This window comes from Aethalodelphis obliquidens, unplaced genomic scaffold (genome assembly GCF_003676395.1).
Source record: "Aethalodelphis obliquidens isolate GAN/ISIS:26980383/991018 unplaced genomic scaffold, ASM367639v1 scaffold83, whole genome shotgun sequence".
Classification (NCBI taxonomy): Eukaryota; Metazoa; Chordata; class Mammalia; order Artiodactyla; family Delphinidae; genus Aethalodelphis; species Aethalodelphis obliquidens.
The window spans coordinates 5,351,483-5,378,617 of record NW_020838027.1 but is presented as its reverse complement, the minus strand read 5'-3'; the positions used below and the strand labels follow the sequence as shown (position 1 = coordinate 5,378,617).

The window sequence follows — 27,135 nt, the reverse complement described above, 5'->3', positions numbered from 1 at the left end:
TTCAGCCTTGGAATTGCCTTTTATGTGGTCGTTACTTTTGTGGCCAGTTTACAAAGCTTTACTCCCTTTCTCATCGTCCTCAATTACAGTGGAAATTAGAAGATGGAAAAGATGATAAAGATCAGAAATAGAAGATGGAAAAATAAAACTAAAGATAATAATAATTCCGAATCACTCCCGTTTATCTGGTATTGTCACTTTCTTCTTTGCAGAAAATACATTGTTTTGAATGCCTACTTTGCAAAGCATTATGCTGCGTATACAAGATGTATGTATTGATTTATTTATAGTCCCGTCTTGTTCCACAAAATTTCTGAGGTGACTTACAAGAAAAACAATAAAACAGCATAATATAAATAATAAATAAAGAAATAAGAAACAGGAAAAGCACAAATTAAAATAGAATGTTGAAACTAGGAGGAAAAAATAGACTACAGGGCTTCCCTGGTGGCGCAGTGGTTGAGAGTCCGCCTGCCGATGCAGGGGACACGGGTTCGTGACCCGGTCCGGGAAGATCCCACGTGCCGCGGAGCGGCTGGGCCCGTGAGCCATGGCCGCTGAGCCTGCGCGTCCGGAGCCTGTGCTCCGCAGCGGGAGAGGCCACAGCAGTGAGAGGCCTGCGTACCACAAAAAAAAAAAAAAAAATAGACTACAGATATGCAAACCATACGGCCCTCTAGCTTTTGCAGTTGGGCTGCAAATTTGACCTTGAACCGAAGTGAGAGGGGAATACAGTCAGTGGTGTAGCACTTCATGTCCTCAGCAACATCTTCTTATATAGAAATTTTTCTAAAGTCTCTCTAAAATTCCCTGCTTTCTTACATAGAATATATCAACATATGGTCTCTCTAGAAAGGCATACGTAAGCTTTTCTGTAGGATTCAGGATTATCCTTGAGAATACAAGGTTATCCAAGTTTCCTCAAGGATTACCTAAGTATTATTAGGGCTGTTTGCCCCACAGTCTCTGATGTTTTTGAATTCTTGACTCTGGTGACCTCCCTCCCTGAGTTTTGCTATTTCAAGGTTTGCTGTGCTATTTAGGACACAGAAAAACAAACTCATTAGAATTTGGGGTAAAGAGAGAGCGAAAAGGCATTGCGGAAGGATCTGGAGGATTCTGCTGGGCTAGGTACGTGACCTTAGGGAGTCGGTTGCCTGAGACTGAGATACTTTTTCTTCTGGGTTCTCTGTTGTGAGAGCTGAGATAACCAGATAAGAGATCTCTGTACACATGAGGTCTTCCTGTAACCAAGATAGTAAGGACCCCTTGCATGTGTGTCGTCGTGTGCTTTGCAAAGCACTTTCACACTCTTTAGTCTCCTTTGATCCTTTAACTCCCGTGCAGAGTAGGTTCAACGGATATTAGATATTAACCACTTTCCCAACAGAGAGATTGACTTCGAGCCCAAGGTTAGAGGTTTGGAGCTGACGGAAACCCGAGTTTCTTGACTCTTCTTCAGTGCTCTTGTAAATTAATCAGTTAATAAACGGATAAAGTTATTGGGAAAGGTTTTCCAGCGAAGGTGGAAGCTGAGGTCTTCCCACTGTGACATCCATTCATTCAACAAATATTTATTCGTATTCTACGTATCATTCATGTTCTAGAACTGGGGACTAGAGCAGGGACTCAGACAGACACAGATCCCTGCCTTTACGGAGCTCACATTTGAGTGGCATTTGAGAAGAACGAATAAGCCACGTGGCTGTCTAGCGAGAGAGATGCATGCAGGGAAAGCAAATGATACAAAAGACAGAAGGGGAACCACTCCAGAGAATCAGGTTAGGGTCCCAACAGGAGCAGATGACACACTCACATGACCACCATTCAGGGCAGGAATATCAACAGAGAGACCATGTACAAAGGTGCGGCCTGGCAGTTGGGGATGCCAGGTAGCATCGTGACCCGGAATTAGCGGGAGAGCCGTTACCCTCTGTGTACATGGTTCCCTGTGCTCTGCAGTAGGACCTTGTTGTTTATCCATCCTGTATATACTAGTTTGCACCTGCTAGTCCCAAACTGCATTTTTAACCCGCTCCGCAGGTGGCTCTTAGGGACTTTAAAGGTAGACAGCGATGTGAGTGCAGGATGGGCTGCCACAGGCTTCTTGCCCTGCCTGCGTCTGGGAGTGGGAAGGGTAGTCCACGTGCTGGCCTTCTGGGCATCTGAATGTCGCTTCCCCGAAGTCCTCGAACGAAACCAAGCCTGCTCTGTGAAGGGCTTAATCTTTGTTGCGGTCTTTCTAACATTTGCTATATGGACGTTCGCCGTTTGGTTCCTTTCAGTGTCCTAGCCAGCAGTAGGGTCTCTTGGACTTCCTGTCGCCTTTTTGTCTTTTCTTTACTTTTTTTCTTCTTTGGTGAAAGGAGGGGCAGCAGGATAAAAATTAGCAGAAGGCGGCAAAGAAAGGGGAGCTGACCTTGAAAAAGGATCGGCATTTGGTGACTGTCTACCTTTTAATTTGGGGCTTTCTTCTGTAACCTCCCCGAGAGCCCGCTTGCCCTTTCCCTTTTATCTACCTGGGCAGTGAGGGATGGTGGGCTGATACACACGCCACGTCCAGAGCCTGGAAGTACTTGTGAGTTTGGGATCCGCAGGGTGGTGGTAGTCTGCGAGTCATCACGAGCTTGGCCCAGCCCGAGGGTGCCTCCTAATCAACGTAACGTCAGGTCAGCGGTCGGGTTCGGGACTGGGCCAGTTCACCCCATTCTGGAATGCCTTTCAAGTGCGCTTTACCGTGGAAAGAGGCCCAAGCTTCCTTGACTGACGCCTCTCCTGTTCCTTCATATGAAAGTTGTTGCCTTTTCATGGACAGAAAATTACAGCTTGGTGGAGCTACATTTTCCTAGATATTTCGGTGTCAGAGCCTTTAAACAAATGTATGCTTTGGGCATCTCCCCTGCCTACTCAGGAGACGATGTCTTAATTACTTTGACCGAAGCCAGATCATGTTGTGTGGTGTAAACATCTGGTTTATCATTCATCCAGCTGAACTGGTTTATATTTTGTCAGAAGAAAAGGCTTGGGATTAAAGGCATTTAAGTAATTAAGCACATGTCAAGACAACTGGGTGATGGGTAAATATAGTCTCTGTTCAGTGCACTGTCTGGGGGGCTCTGGTTTAGATTTACGTCCGGCTGGAATACAGGGATGAAAGCAGAACGCCGGGCAGACTGGGCCCTGTTCTGGGGGGAATCAAAACCAAATGAGTTTTCGGGAGTTGAGCATCATCTCTCTAAGTACCTGTCCTGGTGTTTGGCCTGGAGGGGCAGAGCTGCAGTCCCTATCACTCGGGGGCACTTGAGATTCTCACCTTGGGAGGCGGACCAGAAACTGTGCTTTGGGTCAGCCTTTGTGTCCAGGAAACCAGAGATGTCTTGGAAGCTAAATGCGAGGCCTTAGGTTTTATATTCTGAGGGTGTTTTCAAGTACCAGTCCCAGGGCCTGAGCCCACCCTGCTCTGGTCCTTGACCCTGACCCCGGATTTGCAGAGGCCCAGTGTTGCTGGGCTTGGCAGAATCAGCAGAGCTGTGGCCAGTGCTGGGCAGAGAGAAAATGTGAGCCTTTTCCCTGGGGAATTGTGGTTCTAAGCAGCAGGTATGAAGTACCCGGTGACCTGAAGGGACTTTGGGGATCAGTAAAGAAGTCCTCGGTGGGCCATGCTTTGTTTGGGCCGAGGCCCTGCTTCTCTTTGGGGCGAGAGGGGAAGGAAAATGTTCTCAGTGCTTTCTCCTTCTGGCTGGCTCTCCTTCTGGGAGTAGGAGGACAAAAGATTGGGTCTCAGATCTCTCTCCCTGGGTCTAGAGCAGAGAGGAAGGACTTTGGAAGTCATCCTGAAGAAGAAAGCTTTGCCGTTATGGCCAGATGGAGGATGCATGATGGAACCAATTAGCCCTTTTTGCTGAAAAGAAAGGAAAAATTCAGAATTTCAATTTTCAAAGCAGAGACTCTTTATTTTTTTTTAAGTTTGATTATTTTCTTCTTTCAAACTGATTTCCATGCTTGTTTGGGGGTAGAATCTTGGTGTCTGAAGTCTGTGGCTGAGAGGCCAAAGCAGTTCCCATTCTTGGATGAAGTTGTGGATAAACAGTTACTTTTCCACTTGCCTCTCCCCCTCCCCATTCCTCTTCCTTTCGTGTACCATCCGCTCCCTCTGCCCAGCAGCCACTGACGGAATGGCCCATAAGATACCACCTGAAGAGGGGGAGGTACACAGCCATGGGGCAGAGACACAGTCAACGACAGCATCTTGAAGCTCTGGTTGTCTGGTTTAGGACAGTTCAGGTTTGATGACCTGAGTCATCTTGGTTCCTCTCTTACGAAGCAGACTAGTCAACCAGAGTTTAAGTTTCCTTCATCAGTGTGGGTTGCCAAAGAAAATTGAAGTAGCGGGTATGCAGATGCCCGTGATACACGGGAAGAGATGCTGCGATCACTTTCGCCATAGGGCTGCTTACTCTTTTGGGTAACAACCGTCATCCCTTTTGTGTTCGCAGCAGTGAGGCGGGAGCCCTGGGAGACTCCAGTGAGGGGGCGTGCCCCCTGCCTCAGGTACCTTGCAGGCCTTCGGAGGGCAGCAAACAAGGCGTGGACAGCATTCTAGAAGTGAAACTGACATTCAGTGCCAAGGAACTTTATTCCAGATGAGACGTAGGGTGCACAGCTTTAGACCTCCGACGGTTTGAGATCTTTTTTGAAGCTCTGGTGGCAGGACCCAGGAGTTGAGGTTGTCGGCCCAGTGCTGTCAGACGCTGGGCTACGCTAAGCAAAGCTGAGAATGAGCAGGGGAGCTCCACACCTGCTGAACTTTTCCACGCAGTGTGGCGACTGTCTTCAGGGTATATGCTGCCGCCTTGGCAACCAGGGGGTGGGTATGGGTGCAGGGATTGGGTTGGGTAGTGCGTGGGGTGCGGTCTAGCTGGAGCCCTGCCCGCCTGTGGTGCTTCAGCCTGTATCCATGTCGACAGCTTTGAACCACCCCCCACCCCCTCCCGGCTTGGGATCCCTCCCCTTGATGATCGTAGGGTGGCTACACGTTGCTGTGGTTACGGCTCTTGAACTGATTAATGATGCTCAGAGTGAAATTGTAGTCCTCGGAGGAAGACGAATCTGCAGCTCCTTCAGCCCCGGGGCACCTCTCCCCAACCCTTAACTCCCTATACCCACCCTCCATCCCCCATCTCCGCCCCCTCCCCCCAGTTATTTCTGATGTTTTCTGTGCATGCCGAGGAGGAGATGTAAAATCAGGAAAGGACTGGCCCTTGGGTGACGCCGCAGCCCTGAAATCTCAGCTCTCAACTCACTGGAAGAGTGGCCGCTTCTGCCAGGCGCCCCTGCAGCCTCCTGAGGGCCTCTGCTCCCACGTGGGCCCCTGGCCAGCCATTCTGGCATCCCAGGGGAATAGGGGCATGGTTTGAGGAAGAGGAGGCTGATGGAGGGAGGAGGATTGTTTGAGAACCTCTGAGGCTCCGGGCAAGCGATGGGGCACTGACTGGGTGCGGGAGGTGGAAAACCATGAATTTTCATGAGTCGCTGTCGTCTAGCTTTGTCACGCAACCTGGCCCGTCTCTCCAGGCTCATTTGCAAATGCAGATTACTTAGCATTTGGACGTCATGGGTGTTTCCCTCCAAAATCGAATTTCTCCTCTTCACACTACTGTCTACAGCGTCTCCGGAAAGAATGGTTCAGGGCAGAAAGCGTGCTTGAGACGAGGGAAATCATTGTGTATTAGAGACCCCGCCCCCTGCCCCCCCCCCGCCCCCCACTGAATGTGCATCCCCGCAGGCAGGGTCCTCGAGCTGATGAGATATGATCCCTTCCATCTGGGAGCCAGCAACCCAGGGCAGACTGTCCGGAGTGACAGAACATACAGGGCATGTTATAGTCTCTGAATCCAAAGGTGAATGAAATGAGGGAATAGTAGTGGCTCTGTGCTGGACAGGAGCTTCTCTGTGGTGAGTATATTGGAGTTACAGGGATGGAGCCACTCCTTCACGTAACATCTGTTTAGTAGGGTCTGCTGTGTGTGTGCCCAGTGCTGTGGAATACTGTCGGGATTAAAAAAAAAATGGATCCCCTGTCACGCGGTGTTCCAACTTTGTGGTCTCAGGACCTCTTTACACTTTTAAAAATTATCGAGAGCGCCTACAGGGCTTTCATCTAGGTGCGTTATATTGATCAATATTTGTTATATTTGAAGTTAAAATTGAGAAAAGTTTAAAGTACAAGGATACGCAAGCCCACATTCCATTAGCTGTCCGGGGATGATGTCATCACAGGTCACAAAACTCCGCGGTAGACTCGTGAGAGAATAGGAGTATAAAAGCAAACAGTGTCTTAGTACTACTATAAAAATAGTCTGACCTTATGAACCCCCTGAAAGGGTCATGGGGACACCCGGGGTTCCCCAGGTCACACTGCCCTAGGGATCTAATGGTCCAGGCAGGTCAGTCGTGGACCATAATGCACGCTGCCTTGTGAAGGAACAAGGAGGGGCCGGAAGTGAGTTCAGATGAAGTGCGGTGGGATGCTCTGACAGACACGTTTATTGATTATAATTACAGTAATCCCTGTGGTCATTCCTATGCCGGTCACTGAACACAGATACTCTCAGCACATGGCTGTGGCCATGGAGGCAGTGGTGGTGAGGGTTCCGGGACCAGAGGGATCTGAGTGTACGAGGACAGGACGGACGTGACGTTTGAGAGAGCGTACCTGCTATTTAATCATAACTTTGCATTTGGGAAATGAAAAAATACTGTTCTTATGCTGAGAAGTCAAGCCCGAAAGGATCTTCTTGACTGGGAGGATCTGGAGGGGTAGGGGTTCTCAGCTGAGAGGTGGGGCTGGGGGAATTAGTATTTATCAGAAGACCAAGCTCAAGTTGAGAAACCTCTGCCCTACAGTTACCGTTTTCATCTTTCTTCTTCTGCAGGTATTAATTCTCTGATAGCAAATAATATCTACGAGGCTGCCTACCCCCTGCACGACGTGAGTACCGCCTCCATCAGTCAGCAGGGTGAACACTGCAGGCGACATGGCGGTGGATATACGGGCGGGGAGGCAGGAGGGAATGACGACACTGAACCACCTGGGCTGGCTCCGGACCACTTGTGAATGAAAATAATCCCCAGTTGATTTTTGCCAGTTGTCTCAAACTGTTTCCGTTATTTCCCCGATGGAAGAACGAACTGGTTTTTGTCTGGGCTTCCCTGCACTCCCTGCCTTGTTTTTGAGGAAAGTGTGAGAAGACAGATAACGGCGTGTGGAGGGTTAAAGGGAGATGGGGAGGGTGGGTGGATAGCGGGGACCGCAAGTCCCAGACCTGGATAATAACACAGGCTGGACCGTCAGGCCCTCAAATGACTGAAAGTGATATTTTATATGTGATAGCTTTGTGTGGATATGAAATTCCTCATCCTATGCGAGGATGTATTAAGTGTCAGATCTTTTTTCTATCTTGACATATTTTAAGGATGTCTCTCAAAATCCCTTATACTGTTGTTTGGTTAAGAAAACGGAGAGACTGTACTTAAAGCTTTTCTTGGCTGCGAGGAATGTTATAAGCATCCTATAACATAATGCAGTGATATTCTTCAAGGTGGTTCGTGAGGAACTGAACTGGCCCGTGAACTCGGTGCCCCCAGGCTGCCCTGTCCACCCCATCGGTCGCTTTAGCATCTACCCTGCAGCGGTACCAAATGAGACCCCTGGGGTGGGGACCCCTGAGTGCCCGCAGGAATTTCCCAGGTGACCTTTTCTCCTCGCCAGCATCCTTGCTGTGGGCACACGCGAATTGAGGTTCCGCCGGGTATGGCCAGGGCGCAGGGGTGTTTTCCTGATGTGCTAGTCCGTTTCCAGGTCGGGTTCTGCTGTTGCATTTGCTGTGAGGAGGTGCAGGGGGGTCTCTGAGGCCTGTAAGGGGAGCCGCCCTGGGTGAGAAACTGCCCACAGGAAACACAGCAGGTGATGGCGACCAAAGAAGCGGACCGGTGTCTCCTTACATGTCATGCTCTTCACCTTCCTTAAATGGGAATGAAAGAAAGGGATAACGTTAGAAAATTTAAAAGAAAACCCTGTCTCTGTTTTTGATCATTCCATTGGCTTTCTCCTCCTACAGGGTGAATATGATAGTCCAGGAGATGATGTGAATGACAGAAAGGTAAGCCAGCCTGATGCTGCGCTCGAGGACCACGCGGCAGTGGGGGGCTGCGTAGACGTGTCCTGCGTGTTCTGTTTACTGCTTATCTATTCCCAGCTGTTCTTCCACAGCTCGCTGTCCCCAGGCGTTTGGAAATGTGAGGGCATTTCTGGTCGTTGACGTGACTGTGTATGGGGGTGCTGTTGACATTTAGTGCCCGGTGGACCGGTGCTGCCAACCATCCTGAAATACATCCCACAGTCACACACAGAGGCAGTGTCCCTGCCCCTGAGGACAAGAGAGCTTTGGCTGAGAAACACTGAGCATCCAGATCCCTTCATTGATAGATGGGGAAACCGAGGCACAGAACGATTGTGCACCTTGCCCATGATGACACTGCTACCATAAACAGAGAAGGGGCTAGTGCCCCTCTGACCCTCAAATCTAGTGTTCCTGCTAAAAGTATACCAGTATCCATGCCGTTATGGCTTGTTTGGGGAGGGTCGCCCTTAGGTTATTCTTATCCTCTCTGTCGAGGCAGACAGGTAGGGTACAGCCATTCCCAAATGATAGATGAGAAACCTGCATATTCCGGGCGGCTAGAAATAGGTTATATTTAAGGGAGGGAAAAGGGTCCCTTTGGAGGATCCCCCCTATGCCAGTCACAGCTCCTGCCTGGACAGCTCTTGTCCCCAGCCCTCCATCTAGATCCTGTTTCTTCTGTTTCCTGGTACTCTAGGAGCATGGGTTCCACCCTTCCCACCACGGCACGATGCTCTGAGCATCACCCAGCCTCTTTAGTGGGGGCTGCCCTGCCCGTCTGGCCATCGCCCTCCTGCCATCTTCCCACCCAGGTCCCCCAGCCTTCAGCGACTCTGGTGAACAGACGAGGGTGGGCGAGGGTGGGCGGGATGAGGAATAGGAGCCCGTGTACCCCCTCCCCACACTCTGCTGTCTGGAAAATCATTCATCCCCCAAGTTGCTTTTGAGCAACCTTCTTTTTATCCAGCCTATTAGTCCCTGTTATGAAGTGTTAAGTATTAAAAACATATAAAGGCCTTTTCCAGAAATACTGCTGTGATTGCTTACATATGTCCCCTGCTCGGCCTGCCCAGGGAATCTGCTGTAGTTTTTCCATGTTTTAACCTCATCTGTTTTCTATCTGATGCTAATAGTCTCAGTGGTGTTTAATTTCCTGAAAAGTCCCGGATCAGATTTAAAGGAAAAGGAAGAAGCCTTTCTCCCCACATCTCACCTCCCTGGCCCCAGCCATTTTCTGTCCGCCTACTTTTTCTTGTCACATTACTCCCCTTTAAAGAGCGATCACCACCTACTGCCCACCTAAGTGACCCCCTCCTGGGTGGGTGGTAACCCTCAGCCCCTCAAGGTAGAACACTTTACAGGAACATTCCAGAGATCAGGAGCACACAGTACTCCTGGGAAAACTCAGCCAGCCCCCGGTTACCTGCACAGAGGCAGAGAGAAGCAAATTGTAGACCATCCAAAATATATGTACCTTTGCCTGGAATGATATTATATTATCGTTAACAATAAAACCTTTTAACAAAACGTTTCCCTCCCAGGAATTGTTTCGCTTAGGCAGTGCTGCCTCCTCCCAGTGCACACCCCAAAGGGTGGGATGGGTAGAATCTGGCAGGCAGAGAGAGACCGGCCAGGACAGAGCTCATCTTGGTGGTGGCTCGGTGAAGGTGGACAAGTGTCTCTGGAAGACAAGCAGCCCATTCCTTGTGGCTTTTCCTTGGGTTTGCCAGCCAGTCCTGGCCTCCTTGTTTTCCTCTGCCGGGGTCATGGTTAGGGAAATAACGTTTGCTGTGGTGGGAAATAAGAGAAACCAGGAGTGAGAGTGAAAGCTTTTTTCTGTCCATTTGGCTTGGGAAGTGGATACCCAGCACGGCAAGGAGACCGGTTCTGATGTCCGTGAAAAGATTGTCCCGTCAGGACTAAAACCCTGGTGTCCAAATTCCAGCCAGTGCCACCACCAGGTGGACACGGTCTTTCATGTATGGCAAGGGGACCTCTCACTGCCGTGCTGGCTTCCTTCCTAGCACTTCAGAGGCATATGGGTGGGACCTAAAAGGTATCTTGAAAGAACCAGCTGAAATCTCTGTATAAGTGCAGCACATTTATTCGTATGTGTTACATTGTAAGAGTCTATGTTCTTCCAGAGGCTGCGGGAAGGGTTTTGGTTGGGTGCAAGGGAGAACCCTTGAACTTGGTGTTGGAGGAGGTGGAGAAGGGTTGAGAACTGATGGGAGATCGCCCCCTGGGGGCCTTTAGGGGTGATCCGCCCATCCTGCCCGTACCTGGGGTTCGCCTCCTTCTTCCCTGCGATTTGTGGTTGTTCCGGGGATGTGCCTTCCCCGCAGCTCGCCTAGTGCGGCCTGCAGTCTCGATGACTCAGCCCCCTCCCAGAGGGTAATTCACGAGAGGCTCCCTCCCTCTGGAGAGCAGGGGTTTCTTGCCTTTCTAGAGAGCTGGGCTGCGAGGGTGTGGATGGGCCCCTCCCACTGCCAGCACCCACCTCATTCCACGTCCGCCAGACTTACCTGCTTTTCTCAGGCATCCCAGGGGAGGGACTGTCACCATCTTCCAGGGGCTGACTGAGTCCCACCAGCTCCCCGTGGCTTCCCTGCCCACTTACAGGGAACCCGAAGCACAACCTGGAAGATACTCATCTTAAACTTTAGAAACTTTAGCAGTTTCTAAACCCTTGGTCCTGAATTTTCCAGCTTTTGCAGATGATTATCTCCTCTAGTGGGCAGTTAAAAAGTCAGTCTTGTCTTTCTGACAAAGGGAAAGGTACTTTTCTTCTTGGTTTCACTTGAGGACTAGTTTTCCCATCCTGCACAACTCCCATTTTACTAATGGGGAAGTGACCTGCCAAAAAACCCAACAGGTCATTGCAGGATCCAGAGGTAGAATTCTATCCTCTCCCATCCTGGTCCACCCTGTCCCATCAATGCCTCTGAGCCGGCTACAGCTGGCGTCTTTCTGTCTGTCCCAGGTCCGGCTGCTCTCTGAGGAGCCTGTGGCCTCAGGGAGGGCCCCGAGTCTCGGGCATCTTGCCGTTCTCTGGCGTTGCAGATGGTTTTAACAGTTGGGTTCTTTATGGTCCCATGAAATACTTAAGCCAACTGACCGATGTGACCCTAGGAAGCCAACCTGGCCTCCTGTATGCTCTGATCCATCAGAGGGTGTGGCCCCCTTGTTGCTTCCTGCCCTGAAGGTTTGGGGTCAGACCCACATGCTTGGAATTACATTCGAGGCCTCCGAAATCAGGCTCTGTGAGAAGGAGCTGCAGAGCCTCCTGGCTCTGTTCGCAGGAGCTGCAGAGCCTCCTGGCTCTGTTCGCAGGCTTGGCCGGTAGGTGAGGAGGACATGGCATAACTCTGAGGGAGAGAGTGTATTTGCTAGGAGCTCCTTAGAAAGTTCTAGACTCTGCAGGTTTAAAGGGACTGTTGCAGGTTACCCTGGTTGTCCTCTTGCACTTGACGCACACAGGCTCATCCCTGTTGACTGCCGGTCTGTCCCAGGACCCTGTAACCCGGGGCTTAGCCCGATCCACCTGGTCTCGAACTGTGTGATTAAACATTTGTAGAGACAGGGAAGGGTCTACAGCACCCTCCCTCCCATGCAGAGCTGTGCGAGCTGGCCCGGCAGAGCCACATGGGCGGTGGGCAGGCATCGTCGCATCACCTTCCAGGTTTGACGCCCTGGAGCTCCAGCTCTTCCAGGGGTTGCCTGGCGATCTCCTCTGCTGTGTCCATCTGGCCCGTCTGGAACCACTCTTGTCAAGGTCAACCATGGGTCACTGGGTCCAAGGTCACCTCTTGGTTCTCCTCCAGCCTGACCCGTCAGCCATATTTGACCCAGATGCTCCCCTTCTTCCCTTGGAATCCCATGGTCCCTTGGCCTCCAGGACACCAACCACTTCTAGTTCGGTGCCGTGTCCCATTGTTCCTCTGGCGCTTCTGCTGCTCTTCGTCATCCCCTTGACCTCTGAACGGTGGAGCACCCAGGGCCCCGGCGTCACGCCTCTTCTCTACCTCTCTCTCTTTGACAGTTGCATCCGTAACTTGATGACTTTATAAATCATGTCTTCTCTGACTCTGGACTCTCCTTTGAACTCCAGACTTTTTCTTTTATTTTGCAGTACGCGGGCCTCTCACTGTTGTGGCCTCTCCCGTTGCGGAGCACAGGCTCCGGACGCGCAGGCTCAGCGGCCATGGCTCACGGGCCCAGCCGCTCCGTGGCATGTGGGATCTTCCCGGACTGGGGCACGAGCCCGCGTCCCCTGCATCGGCAGGCTGACTCCCAACCACTGCGCCACCAGGGAAGCCCCCCCCCGCCCCCCCCACCAGTCCTTTCTAACTGGGGTTATGTCCCAAGATTCTCCCCTTGCTCAGCGCCAGCCTTCTGGCTTCCCTCTTCATCCTAGGACGTGCCCTTTCCTCTAGGCCTTGGCACAGAAGGAGTGTTCTTCTAGCTGCAACGTAACCACCTACTTCCTTCAGGTCTCAGCCCAAATGTCACCTCCTCAGAGAGGCCCTCCCTTGCCATCCTTTTCTTTTTTTTTTTTTAATACCTATCAATAATTACTTTATTTTTTAAATTATTTTATTTTTTATCTTTAAAAAAATTTTATTGGAGTCTAGTTGATTTACAATGTTGTGTTAGTTTCAGGTGTACAGCAAAGTGAATCTGTTATACATATACACATATCCACTCTTTTTTAGCTTCTTTTCCCGTATAGGTCATTACGGAGTATTGAGTAGAGTTCCCTGTGCTATACCGTAGGTCTTTATTAGTCATCTATTTTATATATAGTAGTGTGTGTATGTCAATCCCAACCTCCCAGTTTATCCCTCCCCACTTTCCCCCTTGGTAACCGTAAGTTTGCTTTCTACATCGGTGACTCTATTTCTGTTTTGTCAATGAGTTCATCTGTACCATTTTTTTAGATTCCACATATGAGTGATATCATATGATATTTGTCTTTCTCTGTCTGACCTACTTCACTCAGTGTGACGATCTCTAGGTCCATCCATGTCCCTGCAAAATGGCATTATTTTGTCCTTTTTATGGCTGAGTAATGCTCCATTGTATATATGCACCACGTCTTCTTTATCCATTGCTCCGTCGATGGACATTTAGGTTGTCTCCGTGTCTTGGCTATTGTAAATGGTGTTCCCTTGTCATCCTGTCTAAAATAGCACCCTACCCCGCTCTTCATATTCTCCTCCCTACCTTGATCTGTTTTTCTCCGTGACATTTATAAGTTAATATTTGTCTCTGCACACAAGGGGTAATAAGCCCCATGATGGCAGTGACTTGGTCTGGTTTACTGCTTTAGCCAGTGCCTGGACAGGGCCTGGCACAAGCTGGATATTCAGTCAGTACTTATCAAACGAGTGAATAAATGAACGCCAGGGCGCATCTGGCTGGACTCAGCGAGGCGAGGGAGTGAAGAGCGAGGGGTTTTGTGTGGTAGGCGCAGCACACCCAGAGTGTGAGGAAGATCACCTTTACTATTGGGGGAGGACAAGTCAGCTTCTGCAGCCTCCTGCCTTTGGAGTCTCCCTGTGGATACCTCATGGGAATTCTCCTGGAAGCTGGGCTTTGGGGATTCGATTTTGACTTGCCAGGATGTCTTTGGTGGGGAGGGGTGTGTGTCAAATGTTGACTCGCTAAAGCTGAATAACGAAAGGTGAATAGTTGTCTGCTGTACCTCTAATCTGGTTCTCTGCTTTTTTTTTTTTGTTTAGCTGCTGTATCAAGAATGGGCACGCTATGGGGTGTTTTATAAGTTTCAGCCTATTGACCTCATCAGGTAAGATGTGGGAGGGGACTCTTGGGAGGACCCAGAAGGTCTCTGCCGACTGTCTTGCCTCCTGGAAGTGTGTTGGCCGAGCAGAGGTCTTGGCTGCTCTAGGCTGTGACGCCCCTGCTCTGTGTCCTGCAGGTGGGGAGCCAGCTCCTGGGTAGGGGAGGGCAGTGGCAGCTGTGGGGCAGCAGGTAATGTGGACGGATGTTCCATGACTTGCCTCTTGGGGTCTTCAGCACTGTGGTCTCTCCCTGCCTGCTCTTGTGGGGAGAGGAGTGAGTAGAGTTCTCTCTTTTATTATCGTCCCTCAAATTTGCCTAGAGAAGAACGTGGGTGAAGCAGATCCTTGGGTCATTCCCAAGTAGCCACAGTATTGACCAAGAGAAGGGAAGACCCGGCACATTGTATAAGGGCTAAGCCAGCTGCTCTGCGTGGAAATGCAGGCTTTTTATGGCTTCTCCAAAAAATTGGAAGGGAGAAGAGAACTGGGTCCTAAACCTCTCCCTTCAGTGCTGCTCCTAAAATGATGCCCCGTTGCCTTGGGAATTTCCCCAGTTTCTACAGAACATGGGTGAAAAGCTTTTTGAAAGAACTTTCTAGAAGGCAGTAGGTCTGAGTAGCCTCAAGTGGGTTGAGGGCTCTAGGAACTCCACGGGCTGTTGAAGCCCCACCTCTTTCCCAGCTGGCATGTTGGGAGGACCCCTGTGCAGTGGGGGACCACCGGGCTGAGTGGGGCCTGGAGACTGGGGTCTTGCCCAGGCTTGGCCACTAGGGGCGATTGTTGCTCTGGTCAAGTCGCGTCCCCGCTTTGGTCTTCGGCATCCTGGTTTTCCGAAACTGGGAGCCTGAGCTAGGGCTCTACGGGGGAAATTGATAGAGCACGCTTGTTTGGAAACTGTGGGGACCCTCGGCCCTGTGCCTGACACAGTGGACTCGCTGCCACTCAGTCACCTGTGGCTCACTTTAATGAGCTGATTCATCAGCCAGCAAACTCAGAGAGTGTTCCGGGCTGCTCGCCCTGGGCTGGGACCGCGAGAGGGGTGGCCGCCAGAAGGATCGAGTCCAGAGGGAGGGATTCCAGCTTCTTCTTGGAAGAAGGCAGCAGGCTGGGAGTCACAGTTTGGGCAGGCTCACCTCCCACGCAGAGATGGGATGGCCCTCCCAGGGAACTGGGAGCTCAGTTGGACAGCAGGTGTTTGTTCCAGCTGAAGACCGTTAGCCGAGGGGCTGGGGTTGGGGAGCAGGGCCACAAATGCCGGTGACCGAGGCCCCCTCACCCTGCACCTCCCGTCCCCTGGCGGCCTTTTGTGAGGTGCGGCCACCTAGACTGTTCTCTGGGCCACACCAGGGCTGCTTCCCCCGTGCCTCGTGGGCTTTGATCATCCTCTCTGCCTCTCTGGTGGCCACCCACGCTGTCGCCTGTTTTCTCCAACTATTCACTCCTTTTGAAAAAATACGATACCAGAAAATAAAAATTCTCCCTCCCGGAGAGCCCCACGTTTTCCTCCGGAGACTTCGGGTGACCGGCCGCCAGCTAAGTGGGCAACGGCTCCAGCGTGCCCTCCGTTTCAGCCACCAGAGCAGCCTCACCTGCGGGGGAAGAGGTGCCTTTGGAGCAGATCCTGGCTTTGGGGTCTGGCGGTTCCCGAGGACGCAGAGCCCAAAGCTGTCCAGACGGGTGCAGTGTGCTGTGGGGCTGGGGGCTGTCCACTGCCGCTTCCTCACCTGCTGCACAGTGCCAGTGGCCTGGATGTGGGGCTCGGACGCGCCTGGAGCCTCGGACATCTTTCAGACACTGGCTGGAGGGGAGGGGGTGGGACACAGGTAGTATGGGGGCTGTAGTGGGGGACTGTGGCCTACCCAGAGGGGTGAGGAACTTACTCTGCTGCAGAGAGACGAGGGGACTGTAGTGGGGAGAGAGGGAAGGGACAGAGGCGTTGGGGGCATAGGTGGGTAGCAGAGGCAGGGAAGCCAAGAGCAGGCAGCTGGAGAGGAAATTGGGGTGGCGGGTATGGGTCTCCCCACACTCAGCCGGCTCCCCCTAAGCTCGTGTGTCCACGTCACCTCCTTCCTCTCCGCCATCTGCCAGTCCCCGGTCTGACCCCAACTCCTGTGGGTGTGTCTTCAGCGCCACTTCCCTCTGCTGCCACTTCTTCTCCATCCTTCCTGCCTTCACCTGTCGGGACCTAGCGGCCCACGGGGCCCAGCCTGAGGCCACCCTGACCCTGTGGTTCCATCGCGGCTCATGCCTGTGAACTGCGCCCTCTTGGTGCTCACGTAGGAACTGCACCCATGTGGTCAGTGCTGAAGCATCCGCAGAGGCAGGGGGGTCCAAGTTGAAGGTACGCCCTGCAAAGGCCCAGCCGAGCTGTTTCCCGCCCGTCGCCTTGGGCCCCCAGATCCTCATTGGCAGCCCCGAGCGCTGCTTCTCTCCCGGTGCCCACGGTTTGGAACATTCGAAAGCACGGAGCAGCTGAGAGCCCAGCGGGGTGGGAGATCCGTTGGCATGTAAAGCTACCCTTCCCATTCCGCAACCCTTCAAGCCTAAACTTGAGATTTAGGGTTCGAGGCTCCTTTCCCAGGTGTGTAAAGTGGACAGAGGGGGAGCAAGATGCCCCTTCCCGGGGCTTCCCTGGTGGCGCAGTGGTTGAGAGTCCGCCTGCCGATGCCGGGGACGCGGGTTCGTGCCCCGGTCCGGGAAGATCCCACATGCCGCGGAGCGGCTGGGCCCGTGAGCCATGGCCGCTGAGCCTGCGTGTCCGGAGCCTGTGCTCCGCAACGAGAGAGGCCAGAACAGTGAGAGGCCTGCGTACCGCAAAAAAAAAAAAAAAAAAAAAAAAAGATGCCCCTTCCCTGCACCCCGCGCCCCTCCCCCCGCAGCTGCATGGGCATCCAGGCCCAGCAGGCTGCACTGTGAGATTGCTGATGGCGCTCCCAGGCCAGCAGAGCTCTCCACCCTGAGTCATACCCTTGCTCTAGAAACCTCGGGGCCTGCAGGCCTGAGTGGAGTGTGTGTGTGTGTGTGTGTATGTGAGTTGCCTGGGAAGCTCCCCAGGGAGGTATCCAGTAGCGACCCCTCTCACAGAAGAATCTCCTGGGAACTCCGAGCCCGAAGCACTTGTGCCCTGGAAGAAACAAGGTGTGTGTTGGAGCCAGTGGGGGAGATGATGTTGTAGCTGGAGGGAAACGGCCCTGCTAGTCCCTAGGGGCCACCTGAGTGTCCTTGCAGGCGGAGGAGTAGATTTCTGCCTGCACGGCCCTGGGTTAACTCCCCGACATCCCAGGAGGGAAATGGCCTTTATTTTCTGGGGAACCCGGGAAGCTGGGCCTTTAGGCTTGACTAATACGGGGTGATCCCGTATTAGTCAGAGCCCTGCCCTGTCTTTTCACTGAAATGAACATCTGCTCACGGGCATATTTTCTTAGCTGGGAGGTTTTGATATGGATGAGATGAAACAGCAGGCTCTGGACATCTGAGTTAGGTTTAGCTGCTCACCGCGCTTGGCTGAGGCTGAGATGCACAATTGTATTCTCAAGCATCTGCGCTGCCTGTGACCGCATGTGGAGGAGACGTGCCCAGCAGTCCACCGGGCTCGGGGGCTGTGCAGCTGTGGACTTTGGGGAATGGGCCAAGGGCATCGTACGTGGGCAGCATCCACCGTGCCAAGTCGGGATTACAGTTTAGAGAGGGGTAAATGGCTCTTCCTCGTTCCCTCCTCTGTCAGGGATGCCATTTCCCCAGGGAGGCTTCCTGAGGTCAGGCCCTGGGCGTGAAACCCATCCCTGTGGCAGGTCTGGAGTCCTCTCAGAGATGTCCTGCTTCCTCAGTGACCTAACAGTGGCATCTGTGCCATTTCAAGAGCCTTTGGGCATCATCTGTAGACAGCAAGAGTGGCACTGTGCCTCCACCTGGCTACACGTCTCTACCATCCTAGACGTCCAGCCGCCTCCAGCCCCACCAGTGGAGAGCCCATCCAGGACCTCGGCATCAAGGAATTGGCTTTTCCTCCTCCTGATAAAAGGCAGAGGTGCTTGTTCTTGCCAGAATTCCCCAGAAGGGCCACTAGAAGGTTGCGTGATTTGGTGCATACCTCTGTGTCTCTGAGCCCCACTTCTAACCTCCTGAAACACGACGCATCCACATCCCTCCAGGAGGGAGATGGAGGAAGCCACGTTCTTTCTTAGGAGGCTTCTCAGCAGGCCAGGCTCAGGAAGGACTGGCTGCAGCTGGTTTGGGGGAGGGAATGGAGAGGAAAAAATGTTCATCAACCTGTGATGAATTATTTCCTGAGCCCTGCTGCCTCCTCCTTGATCCTTCCCTGGGATTTATAAAGGCAGTTCAGCTCAATGCAGTAAACATTTACTGATGCTCACAGTGAGCAAATCTCTGGAGGCACAGCGAGATGTAGGGTGGAGTTTGCGTCCTTACGGATCTAGCAGTTACGTAGGGAGACAGACCCGTGGGAGGCAGGATGAATTGAGGGCTTTTCAGGACTGTCATATATAAGTACTAACATGATAGGTTGGGACAACAGATGGAGAGTGGTTGCTACTAGCAGAATAGGGAAGACTTCCTAGAAGAGGTGGTGCTGGAATTGGAAACATTGCTTTCTGAAAGGCTGAGGTTAAAGGTCCTGAATGTGTCTTTGTCACCAGCCTGGGCTGCCCCGAATATGGACTTGTTGAGCCTGGTGTCGATGGCCAGAAATCACAGTGCCCCAAAGCCAGGTCCCTCCTGACTGTCAGTTGGAAGAGGTCAAGTCAAGAACTTGACTTGCAGATCTCGCCCCACCTGTATGGACTCTGTGCCAACCTGGCCCGTGTCCCTGGCTCTGACCTGTAAGTTAGCAGAGCATCCAGGCTTGGAAGGAGATGAGGCTGGACCCAAGAGAGGAAGCCAAGGAGTGGTGACGTGTGGGGCTAGCACCTTGGTATCTGCAGGTCTCATCCTTTGAAGTATTGGATTTAGCAGGGAAACGTTATGCAGGCTGGAAAGAAGTCATGTCTCATGGGCCTGAAGAAGATTTTTCCTTTACCTCTGAGGGCGTAGGAACATAGTAGACAGAGAAAAATAGGCAGTAGCTGGTTGAGGCGAGGCAGAAACAGGGATGACGATGTTCCGTGCAGTTATATTCTGGCCCATACAGAGTGGGAAATAAGTCAAGCTGTTTATAAAATGTGAGGTGTCCCACTCTCCTTTCTCTCCCCCCTCCCTGCAGAGTGCCACTCCCCGCCAGGTCTGCACCCTCTAGAGGAGAGGAGTCGGCCTGGGGCTGCCAGTGGACCAGGAGTTGAATACGGTGCCCCCAGCTCTAGTCTGAGGCTGCACCCAAAGGCCGTCCTGGTCCCCTGAGGGTGGCCTCCCTGCCTTCCACGGCTGGTGGCTCTTGGTTCAGATCAAACTGAATCTTCCTTCCTGGAGTATCAGCCGTATGGTACCTGGTGGCTCCCAGGGCACCAGGAGGCTGCACGCGCATCCCCATGGCCGCCCAGGGTTGCACGGCCAGAGCTGGGACGGGGTGAGGGTCTGGTTTCCCAGCTCACTGCCTCCTTGACTCCCTTATGTCACGTCCTATTTCCCAAGGGGAAGAGAAGCTGATATTAGCCTGAAAATATGTGACAAAGCTGTAATTTCCTATCCCCTTGGACCTTGTGTGCAGTAAACTCTCAGTTATCCAGAACCCCTGGGACCAAACCATGGCATCACAGAGGTGGGAGGAGCTTAGAGGCTGGCTGACCTCAGTGCCCCGCCGTGGAATGGGGAATTGAAGACTCCTCTCCCCGCATATTGATCGAGCAGATGCCCAGCCTCTGCATGATTTATCTTGTAATGGGGGAGACGCCTGGCCTCGGGGGCAGCTTGTTTGTCTGCTGGACATTTTTAGCCACTAGAAATGGTCATGGAGCCAGAGCAAGAACTCTGCTGATTTCCCTCTGTTTCAGTCCTGTTCTGAACAAGAGCATCCTATTGTGTAGGCCAGCCTTTAATTAGTTGAAAATAGCTCTCGCGTCCCTAACAGTTCTGCACGCGTAACACGCCTGGCCTCGCTGTGTGTCCTCCCGTAATGCGGGCTCTTCTGACAGCCTCATCCTCGTGATCGTCCTCTTTGGGACCCGCTGGCCTGGGAAAGTCAGAGCAGGGCCCTCCTGCACGCACACCTCACCTGGTATAGTTAAGCTGACACCTGTTTGCACTGGCCACATGTGAGACACTGGTGCTGGGGGGTAGAGATGAATTAAGCATGACCCCGTTCTCCAGGAGCTCAAGCTCCAAGTCAAATTCCCAAGCGTGTAGATGACCACGTGGCTTTTCTGGGAAATGGAGGGACAGACCGATGGAGAAAATTTTCAAAGAGTAACTGTGAGGCTATAGAAAACCAGGGTATAGAGAAGATCATGGGGGTGGGGGGAAGCTGACCCCCAGACCAGTCATCTGTGATGAGGGGGCTCAGGGCTGTCAGCTGTGCCTCGGGCAGAGATTTTTGGGGGTGACTCTGACTCTTTCTGGAAACATCCGTTGACGCATGGCAGCACCCACAGACCCCTGAAAATCTCGGAAAACATTTTAGGATCACGTCACTTAGGGATTTCCCAAATCGCGGCAAAACCTCATGTGTCCAAGTCAGGTTATCCTGCCTCGAGAAAAACCAGCCAGGCTAGAACTGTCTCAGGGAAGGAAAAGAAATGTGATCAAAGATGTAAAGAGGCAGCCGTATGAAGACAGACTTAAAACAAATAAGAGCTCCTCCTCTAGGAAGAAGCGGAGACGGAGTGAGGCTGCACTTGTTAATTTAGAAGATGGATAGAGTGACTGTCCACGTGTTTATCAAACCCCGAGGCACCTGCCTAGGGACATTCCTCTAGACTGAGAGCAGTGGGTTAAGGATGAGAAGAACTCGGTTTTGGCTCCAGCCTTGATTCCAAGTGATATAATACTGGGGCAAGCCGTTCTCTCTCAAGCCTCCATTTCCTCAGCTATGAAATGGGCATCATAACACCTGTCCTACCTTCCCCACAGTATTATTGCGAGGATTACGATATAGTTGTGCAAAGAGCGTGGTGATGGACACAGGTCTGGTTAGGTAGAGTTGTTATTTATCTGCTCCCTGGGGGAAGTTATACTATTCCCTAAACTAGCAGAATTTTATATAGTTCTTTAGTTTGTCTTGACAAATATTGTGTAATCATAAGACTTTTTTTAACATCTTTGTTGGAGTATAATTGCTTTACAATGGTGTGTTAGTTGCTGCTGTATAACAAAGTGAATCAGCTATGTGTACACATATATCCCCATATCCCCTCCCTCTTGCGTCTCCCTCCGACCCTCCCTATCCCACCCCTCTAGGCGGTCACAAAGCACCGAGCTGATCTCCCTGTGCTATGCGGCTGCTTCCCACTAGCTATCTATTTTACATTTGGTAGTGTATGTATGTCCATGCCACTCTCTCACTTCAAGACTGTGTTTTTTTAAAAATTGTAAACCAGTGTGCTGTATTCACGTTGCGTGTGTGTGCTCTGTGCCTCCTAGCGACCCTGCCAAGTGGATGTTCTTACCTCCGTGTTACGGGCGTGAGGGGGTGGGGTACTGAGCTCAGGGAGATAGGAGCTTCCCGAAGCCACAAGCCAGCCCATCCGGGATTTAAACCCAGGCCTGTCTGACTCCAGAAACTGTGTGTTTGCCCTCGTACCACGTGGCTGGAGGTGACCCAGAGCGTCGTCCAGCCGGACGCTGGGCGAGCTGGGTTTTCAGACGTCTAGCGTTAATCCCTGTGCTCAGCACTCTGAGGGACAGCTGGCGTGGTCTGCGGAGGGGGGAGTGGGCTCACTGACCAGGTCACCCCCTGCTCTGCGATGGGCCATCCTCGTGAGCACCCCTGTCTCAGCAGGAGTGATGTGTCACTCGCAAGAGCTGTTTGTTAGGGGGCCCCCGAATGCCATGTTTTCGGTTTCTCGTTTCTGCTTTTCAGAGTCTTTCGTCTCCCTGCCTTCTTCCATGTCATCAGGTTGTCAGCTGTCACTGCTTGCTTTTGTCAGCCGAGTAGGTTCCTTCCCGACCTCAGTTCGCTGCTCCGTCTCCGTGGCAGCTTTAGTAACCTGACCCCTGAGCAGGTAGCACTGTGTGCCAGGTAAGCCTCTTCCACAGCCTATCCTGGAGGCTGCCTCCTGGCAGGTGTGGGCTTTTGTGGAGGCTCTGCCTTTGTCATGGAAATGTCTTCCTGGTGTTTCCCAGTGAGAGTGAAACGGTGTTTCCAGGATGGGACCAGAGTCAGTGTGATAAGGCAGGTGGCTTTGCCGAGGAGAGCTGCATTTTGTCCCTCTTGCTTGTTCTGGGAGGTCACAAGAAATCCAGGCCAGAGCTCCGAGTCTGTTGACACAAGAGTCGATCGCTACATCAAGGGTCTACTGGATACCAAGCTCTGTCGTGGGTGTGGCGTCAAAGCGAAAAGAAGGGGGAAAGCAGGAAGCTTGGAGTGTAACAGTGGGACCCCAGGTGCTCACAGTAGATCTGATGGAAGCTGCAGAGGTAAAGTGGTACCCAACGGGGAACCTGGGCACAGAGCTGTGCGTAGACGGGCTGGGGGCAAGGTGGTGGGCAAGGGGATGGGCCAAAGGTTCCGAAGGGGTTTGTGACTAGCTTTAGCTGGTTGATGAGAGAAAGATGAGACTTACAGGACAGGCGGGTTTTGAGCAGAAAGTAGAGATTTGAAGGAAGAAGGGAGTGTGGTTGGGAGATTTGCAGGAGTCAGGCTGAAGTATTCTTGGTCAGGACATGCTGACGGAAGTGAAGGCTCAAGAACAGGTTGAGGCTGCAGACAGCTGAGAAGAGAGCCCTGGGGCTACGGGAAGTGGTTGGAGGAGGTACCTGAGACGGTGCAGGGGGAGGAAAGCCTAGACCAAGGGGCCGTGATGATGGGGAGCAAAAGGAGGTGCTGTCAAGTGGTTTCTCTGGGATTTAGGTGGCAAAACAGAGCTTTCGGGGGCTCAGGACTTGTGCGCTCCTAGCTGTGAGGTGGGAATGGCCCGTCTCACTCACCCACTCTTGGGAAACTTCGGGCAAGTCATTCAGCCCTTTGGATCTGGTGCACATCCTCTTGCTGAGAGAGAGAAAGAGAGGAACCTTTGTGTCTCCTCCACAAACCCTCTAGGCTGTGACGGCAGCCGCCCTCTGTCCGTGGGAAGCAGGACCTCAGGTGCATCTGAGGGGCTGATCGCGCCCTAGAAGGAAGGAGGGGACCAGCCGGGGGATAAGTCACCACGGACGCGGCCCGACTCTTTGATCCCCCGAGCCACCGTTTCACCGCCTGTCTCTGGAGCCCCTGAGCCCCCCATTCCTGCTAATGATATTCTGCTGAGTGCCACATGGGTACGTGACCAACATAAACAGAAAACGTCTTGACACATTGAATAACATCGTTGCAACACACGTTACAACAGCGACCGCAAGATCTCTCCATTTAATTAGCTGGGCATGCCCAGGCACTTTGCACAGACGTATGCCTCTGTTTCAGGAACGGAAAACCACAGCATTTTGTGGGTTTGGAAGTCACAGACATAAGCAAGAAAAAGACAAAACAAAAAGCTTCAAGATCGCTGCCTGGGAGACTGCTGTCCTCCAGTACCTTCTTGGGATTTTCTCAAGGTAGTCAAAGGTGTGGGTAGTTGGGTAACTGCCAGGGATGGCTGTCTGCCCTGGCAGAGTGGCTGACTCTGATGTGGAGAGGTTGTGACCCTCAGCCTGCATCGCCCAGCCCATTCCAGGGCCTCAGGAAGCACTCCTTGAGGGCTCAGGACTCAGGGCTGGTGCCTCAGCCCTGTCAGTTTCTTTCATAAAATCCGTGTTAACTGAACACAAGAGAGACAGAGATGAGGTTGGAGGACTGGGACCTTGAACTTTTTATTTGGAATTGTAGTCTGGAGGAGGGTAAGGGCAATGGCTTAGTTTCCAGCAGTTTTCAGTTCTGACAACACGGCAGTGTTTCCTTAGGCTGACACGCAGCCCAGTCCTCAGCCTTCGGGCGGACAGGCAGCCGCTCCTTCTCCAGGCTTCCCCCTGGCCTGTTTCCCCTTCCTGTCAAATCCTAGGGGGATCACGCTGCCCCCCTCCCCCCACCATGGACACCCTAACGCTCCTCTGAAGGTTTAGCCCTGGGGGTGAGGTTAAGCCCTCTGATGATCCAGCAGCCAGCTGGAAGCATCTCTCAGGGACATCGTGAAAGAAAGAGGAGAGTCCCCAAACTCAGACCTCTCACCGTCCAGCTGGGAGGAGACTCAGTGTTTTGGGAGAGAGACTTAAGAGAATGGATAATTCAGTTCCCTTTGATGCGGTATATTTATTGGGCATCTTTGCTGTGTGTGTTTTATTTGTGTTTATTGTTTCAGGTGCTAGAGTTAAAGTGAAGAAAAAGATAGATGTGGACTGATTAGGTAACTTACCTAATCACCTTGGGTGAAGAGATGATTTACCATCTAACCTAGGACACTCTTGAGAGTGAAAGGGAGCATTATTAATAGCTATGCTGAGTGTACTAGTCAGCTACTGTCAGAATAACACTGCGTAACAAACCACCCCTAGATCTACAGCTTACAACGATAGTTGTTTATTTTTCTTGCTCAAGTGTCTGTAGGTTGAGTGGAAAAGGTCTGTTTCAGGCTGAGGGTCGGCTGGGCTTGGCTCCAGGCTTCAGACTGTGTTCAGGTCTCCACAGGTCTGCACGCTCTCCATAGATCAGAAGCTACCTGGGCGTGGTCCTCTCATGGTGAGTCACAAGAGCACAAGGAAAAGCAGGGAAACAGACGCACGCAGTGCCTCTTAAGGCATCGTTGACATCCCATCCGCTAGGGCTCCACTGGCCAAAGCAGTCGTGTGGCTGAGCACAAATCCATGTTTCTGGAAAGTACACTCTTGCTTAAGGGGAGAGGAGTCGGTATTTGCTGAACGCCCATGCAGCCTGCCCCAGTGAGACAACAGGTATAAACCAGGACCGTTCTGGAAATATGTGGACCTGTGGTCCCCCCTTGTCTGGTCTTGTGGAGCTTATGAGCCAGCAGGAAAGACAGATTATGTCTAGTTTTTTATTATTATTTTTATTGTTGTAAAATTTTATTGGACTATAGTTGATTTACAATGATGTGTTAGTTCAGGTGTCCAGCAAAGTGATATATAAAACTGAATATATCAATATACATATTCTCTTTCAGAATCTTTTCCCTTATAGATTATTACAGGGTATTGAGTGTAGTTCCCTGTGCTGTACAGTAGGTCCTTGTTGTTTATTTTATATGTAGTAGTGTGTATACGTTAATTCCAAACTCCTTATTTATGCCAATGACGTATAGTTAATTGTGAGTGTGACGTGGGTTACACTAGCAGAGTGTGGGGTGTCATGGGCAATCCAGCCTCACTGGAGAAGGCCAGCTGGGGAAGTGACATTTAAACGAAGGTTTGGTGCGTGAGTGAGAGCCAGGCCGAGATGAGCAGAATAAGGACAGTAGCTCACAGCCCGTGGTACCTCCTGTGTGCCAGGCACTGTTTAAGCCCCGTGCACTTGCTCACTCACAACGACCCTTTGAGACATACTATCACCCTCAGTTTACAGGTGAGCAGTTCAGACACAAAGAGGGTGTTAAGTCACCCGCCGTCACACAGCTAGTGAGTAAGGAAGAGGTGAGGTTTGAACTCCTAAGTCTGGCCTCAGAGTCAGTTCTCTTTGCCACAGGGTACGCTGCCCACAACAGAAAGAGGGGGCCTGGGGTGCCTGGTGTTAGGTCAGCAGTGGGGGGAGTAATGGGGGCCAGGCGGGGGCGAAGCAGGGACCAGGCCCTGGAGGATCTTTCCGAAACCACAGGCCAGCCCATCTGAGATGCAAACCCAGGCCTGTCTGACTCCAGAAACGATGTGTTTTCCCTGGTACCCCATGGCAGAAGGTGACGCAGAGCTCCGTTCATTCGTGGCCGTTTGAAGATTTGGGGCTTTGTCCTAAGGAAGAGAGCCTGTCCCTGAAGGGTTTGGCTCATGCGGGTGTAGATGTGTGGACGGCACTGATGTGGGCCGGTTGCTTTTACTTGCAAAGGACCTGAGGTTCCTCTGTGTGGGCGCTAGAAAGGACCCGAGATATTGTACGTTTTGTGCCAAACAGGATGGAGGGAGGGTGGGAGTGTGGGGAGAGGAACAGCTTCTCCTCTCAGACGCCCTCTGTCCTTGTGAGAGGACCTGGTGGGCGTTCTGGGGAGTGGGAGTCCAGTCTTCTTATCCTCCACGTCCCAGCTGACCCGCAGGTTTCACTAGGTGGTAATCGGTGCATGGGAACTGTCTCTCCCCATTCACCAGCGGGGATGTCTTCGTGGGTGTGATGGTGACCACGACTGACGCAGCGCTTATCCCCTGCTCACCGGGTACCCGTGTCACCTTGCCCAGCGTGGACCTGATCTGGTCTAATCTTCGCGGCAACTCTGTGAACTTGGCACAATCGTTGTCCCCTGTTTTCAAGATGAGGAAGATAAGTCACTTGCTGCAAATCTCAGGCAGGACCATTCCAGAGTCCATTATTTTAACCACTTTGCTGCACTTTGGGGGAGGAAACCATGCTGGTAGACACATGGGCTGCTTCTCAAATGGGGCCCCAAGGCAGAGGGTGGGGGTAGTGGATGGATGTGGTCAGGTGGCCAGATGGGGTGTAAAGGGTTTCTAGGATCTTTTAGAATAAAACAGATCTGGTTCCTTAAAGAGGGTGTTGCCGTAGATCGTGGGGACTTAGGAATTATAGCTCTGGGGATCCTTGAAAACCATTCTCTTATTTTATTAAAAAAAAAAAAAAATCCTCTAGCAGAAGTAACAAGGCGGAGGGACGGAGGTATCATGTCTGAGGCCACTTCCAAGTAAGGAATCTTTAATATGTAACTTGCTGACATTTAATAGAGACGACAGTGAGCTAGGAGGTGGGAGGACGTGTGGGATTAGAGGTGGCGATGCTCCAGGCAGGTAGATTACCTGCTGCCTTCCTCACCTAACAAGGGGGTTGGGCCAGGTGATCTGTAACATCCCTTCTGGGGCTAACTTTCTAGGCTGTACGGGATACCGTCTCAAGCCTGAAGCTGGTCTTGGGGCAAGACCCAAGGTTTCCCCAGGGAGCAAGTTGAATTTGGGGTTGG

General features: G+C 52.0%; 1 protein-coding gene across 3 annotated transcripts in view; it reads left to right on the top strand.

The window, feature by feature from the left end:
* The window catches only part of ANO2 (anoctamin 2), a 333,147-nt gene that overhangs the window by 101,944 nt on the left and 204,068 nt on the right, over positions 1-27,135 (top strand). For all 3 annotated transcript variants that reach the window (XM_027093346.1, XM_027093345.1, XM_027093344.1), the window contains 3 exons: positions 6,936-6,991; positions 8,121-8,162; positions 13,928-13,992. In XM_027093346.1, the coding sequence (XP_026949147.1) occupies positions 6,936-6,991; positions 8,121-8,162; positions 13,928-13,992 (163 nt within the window). The remainder of the gene's footprint in view (positions 1-6,935; positions 6,992-8,120; positions 8,163-13,927; positions 13,993-27,135) is intronic.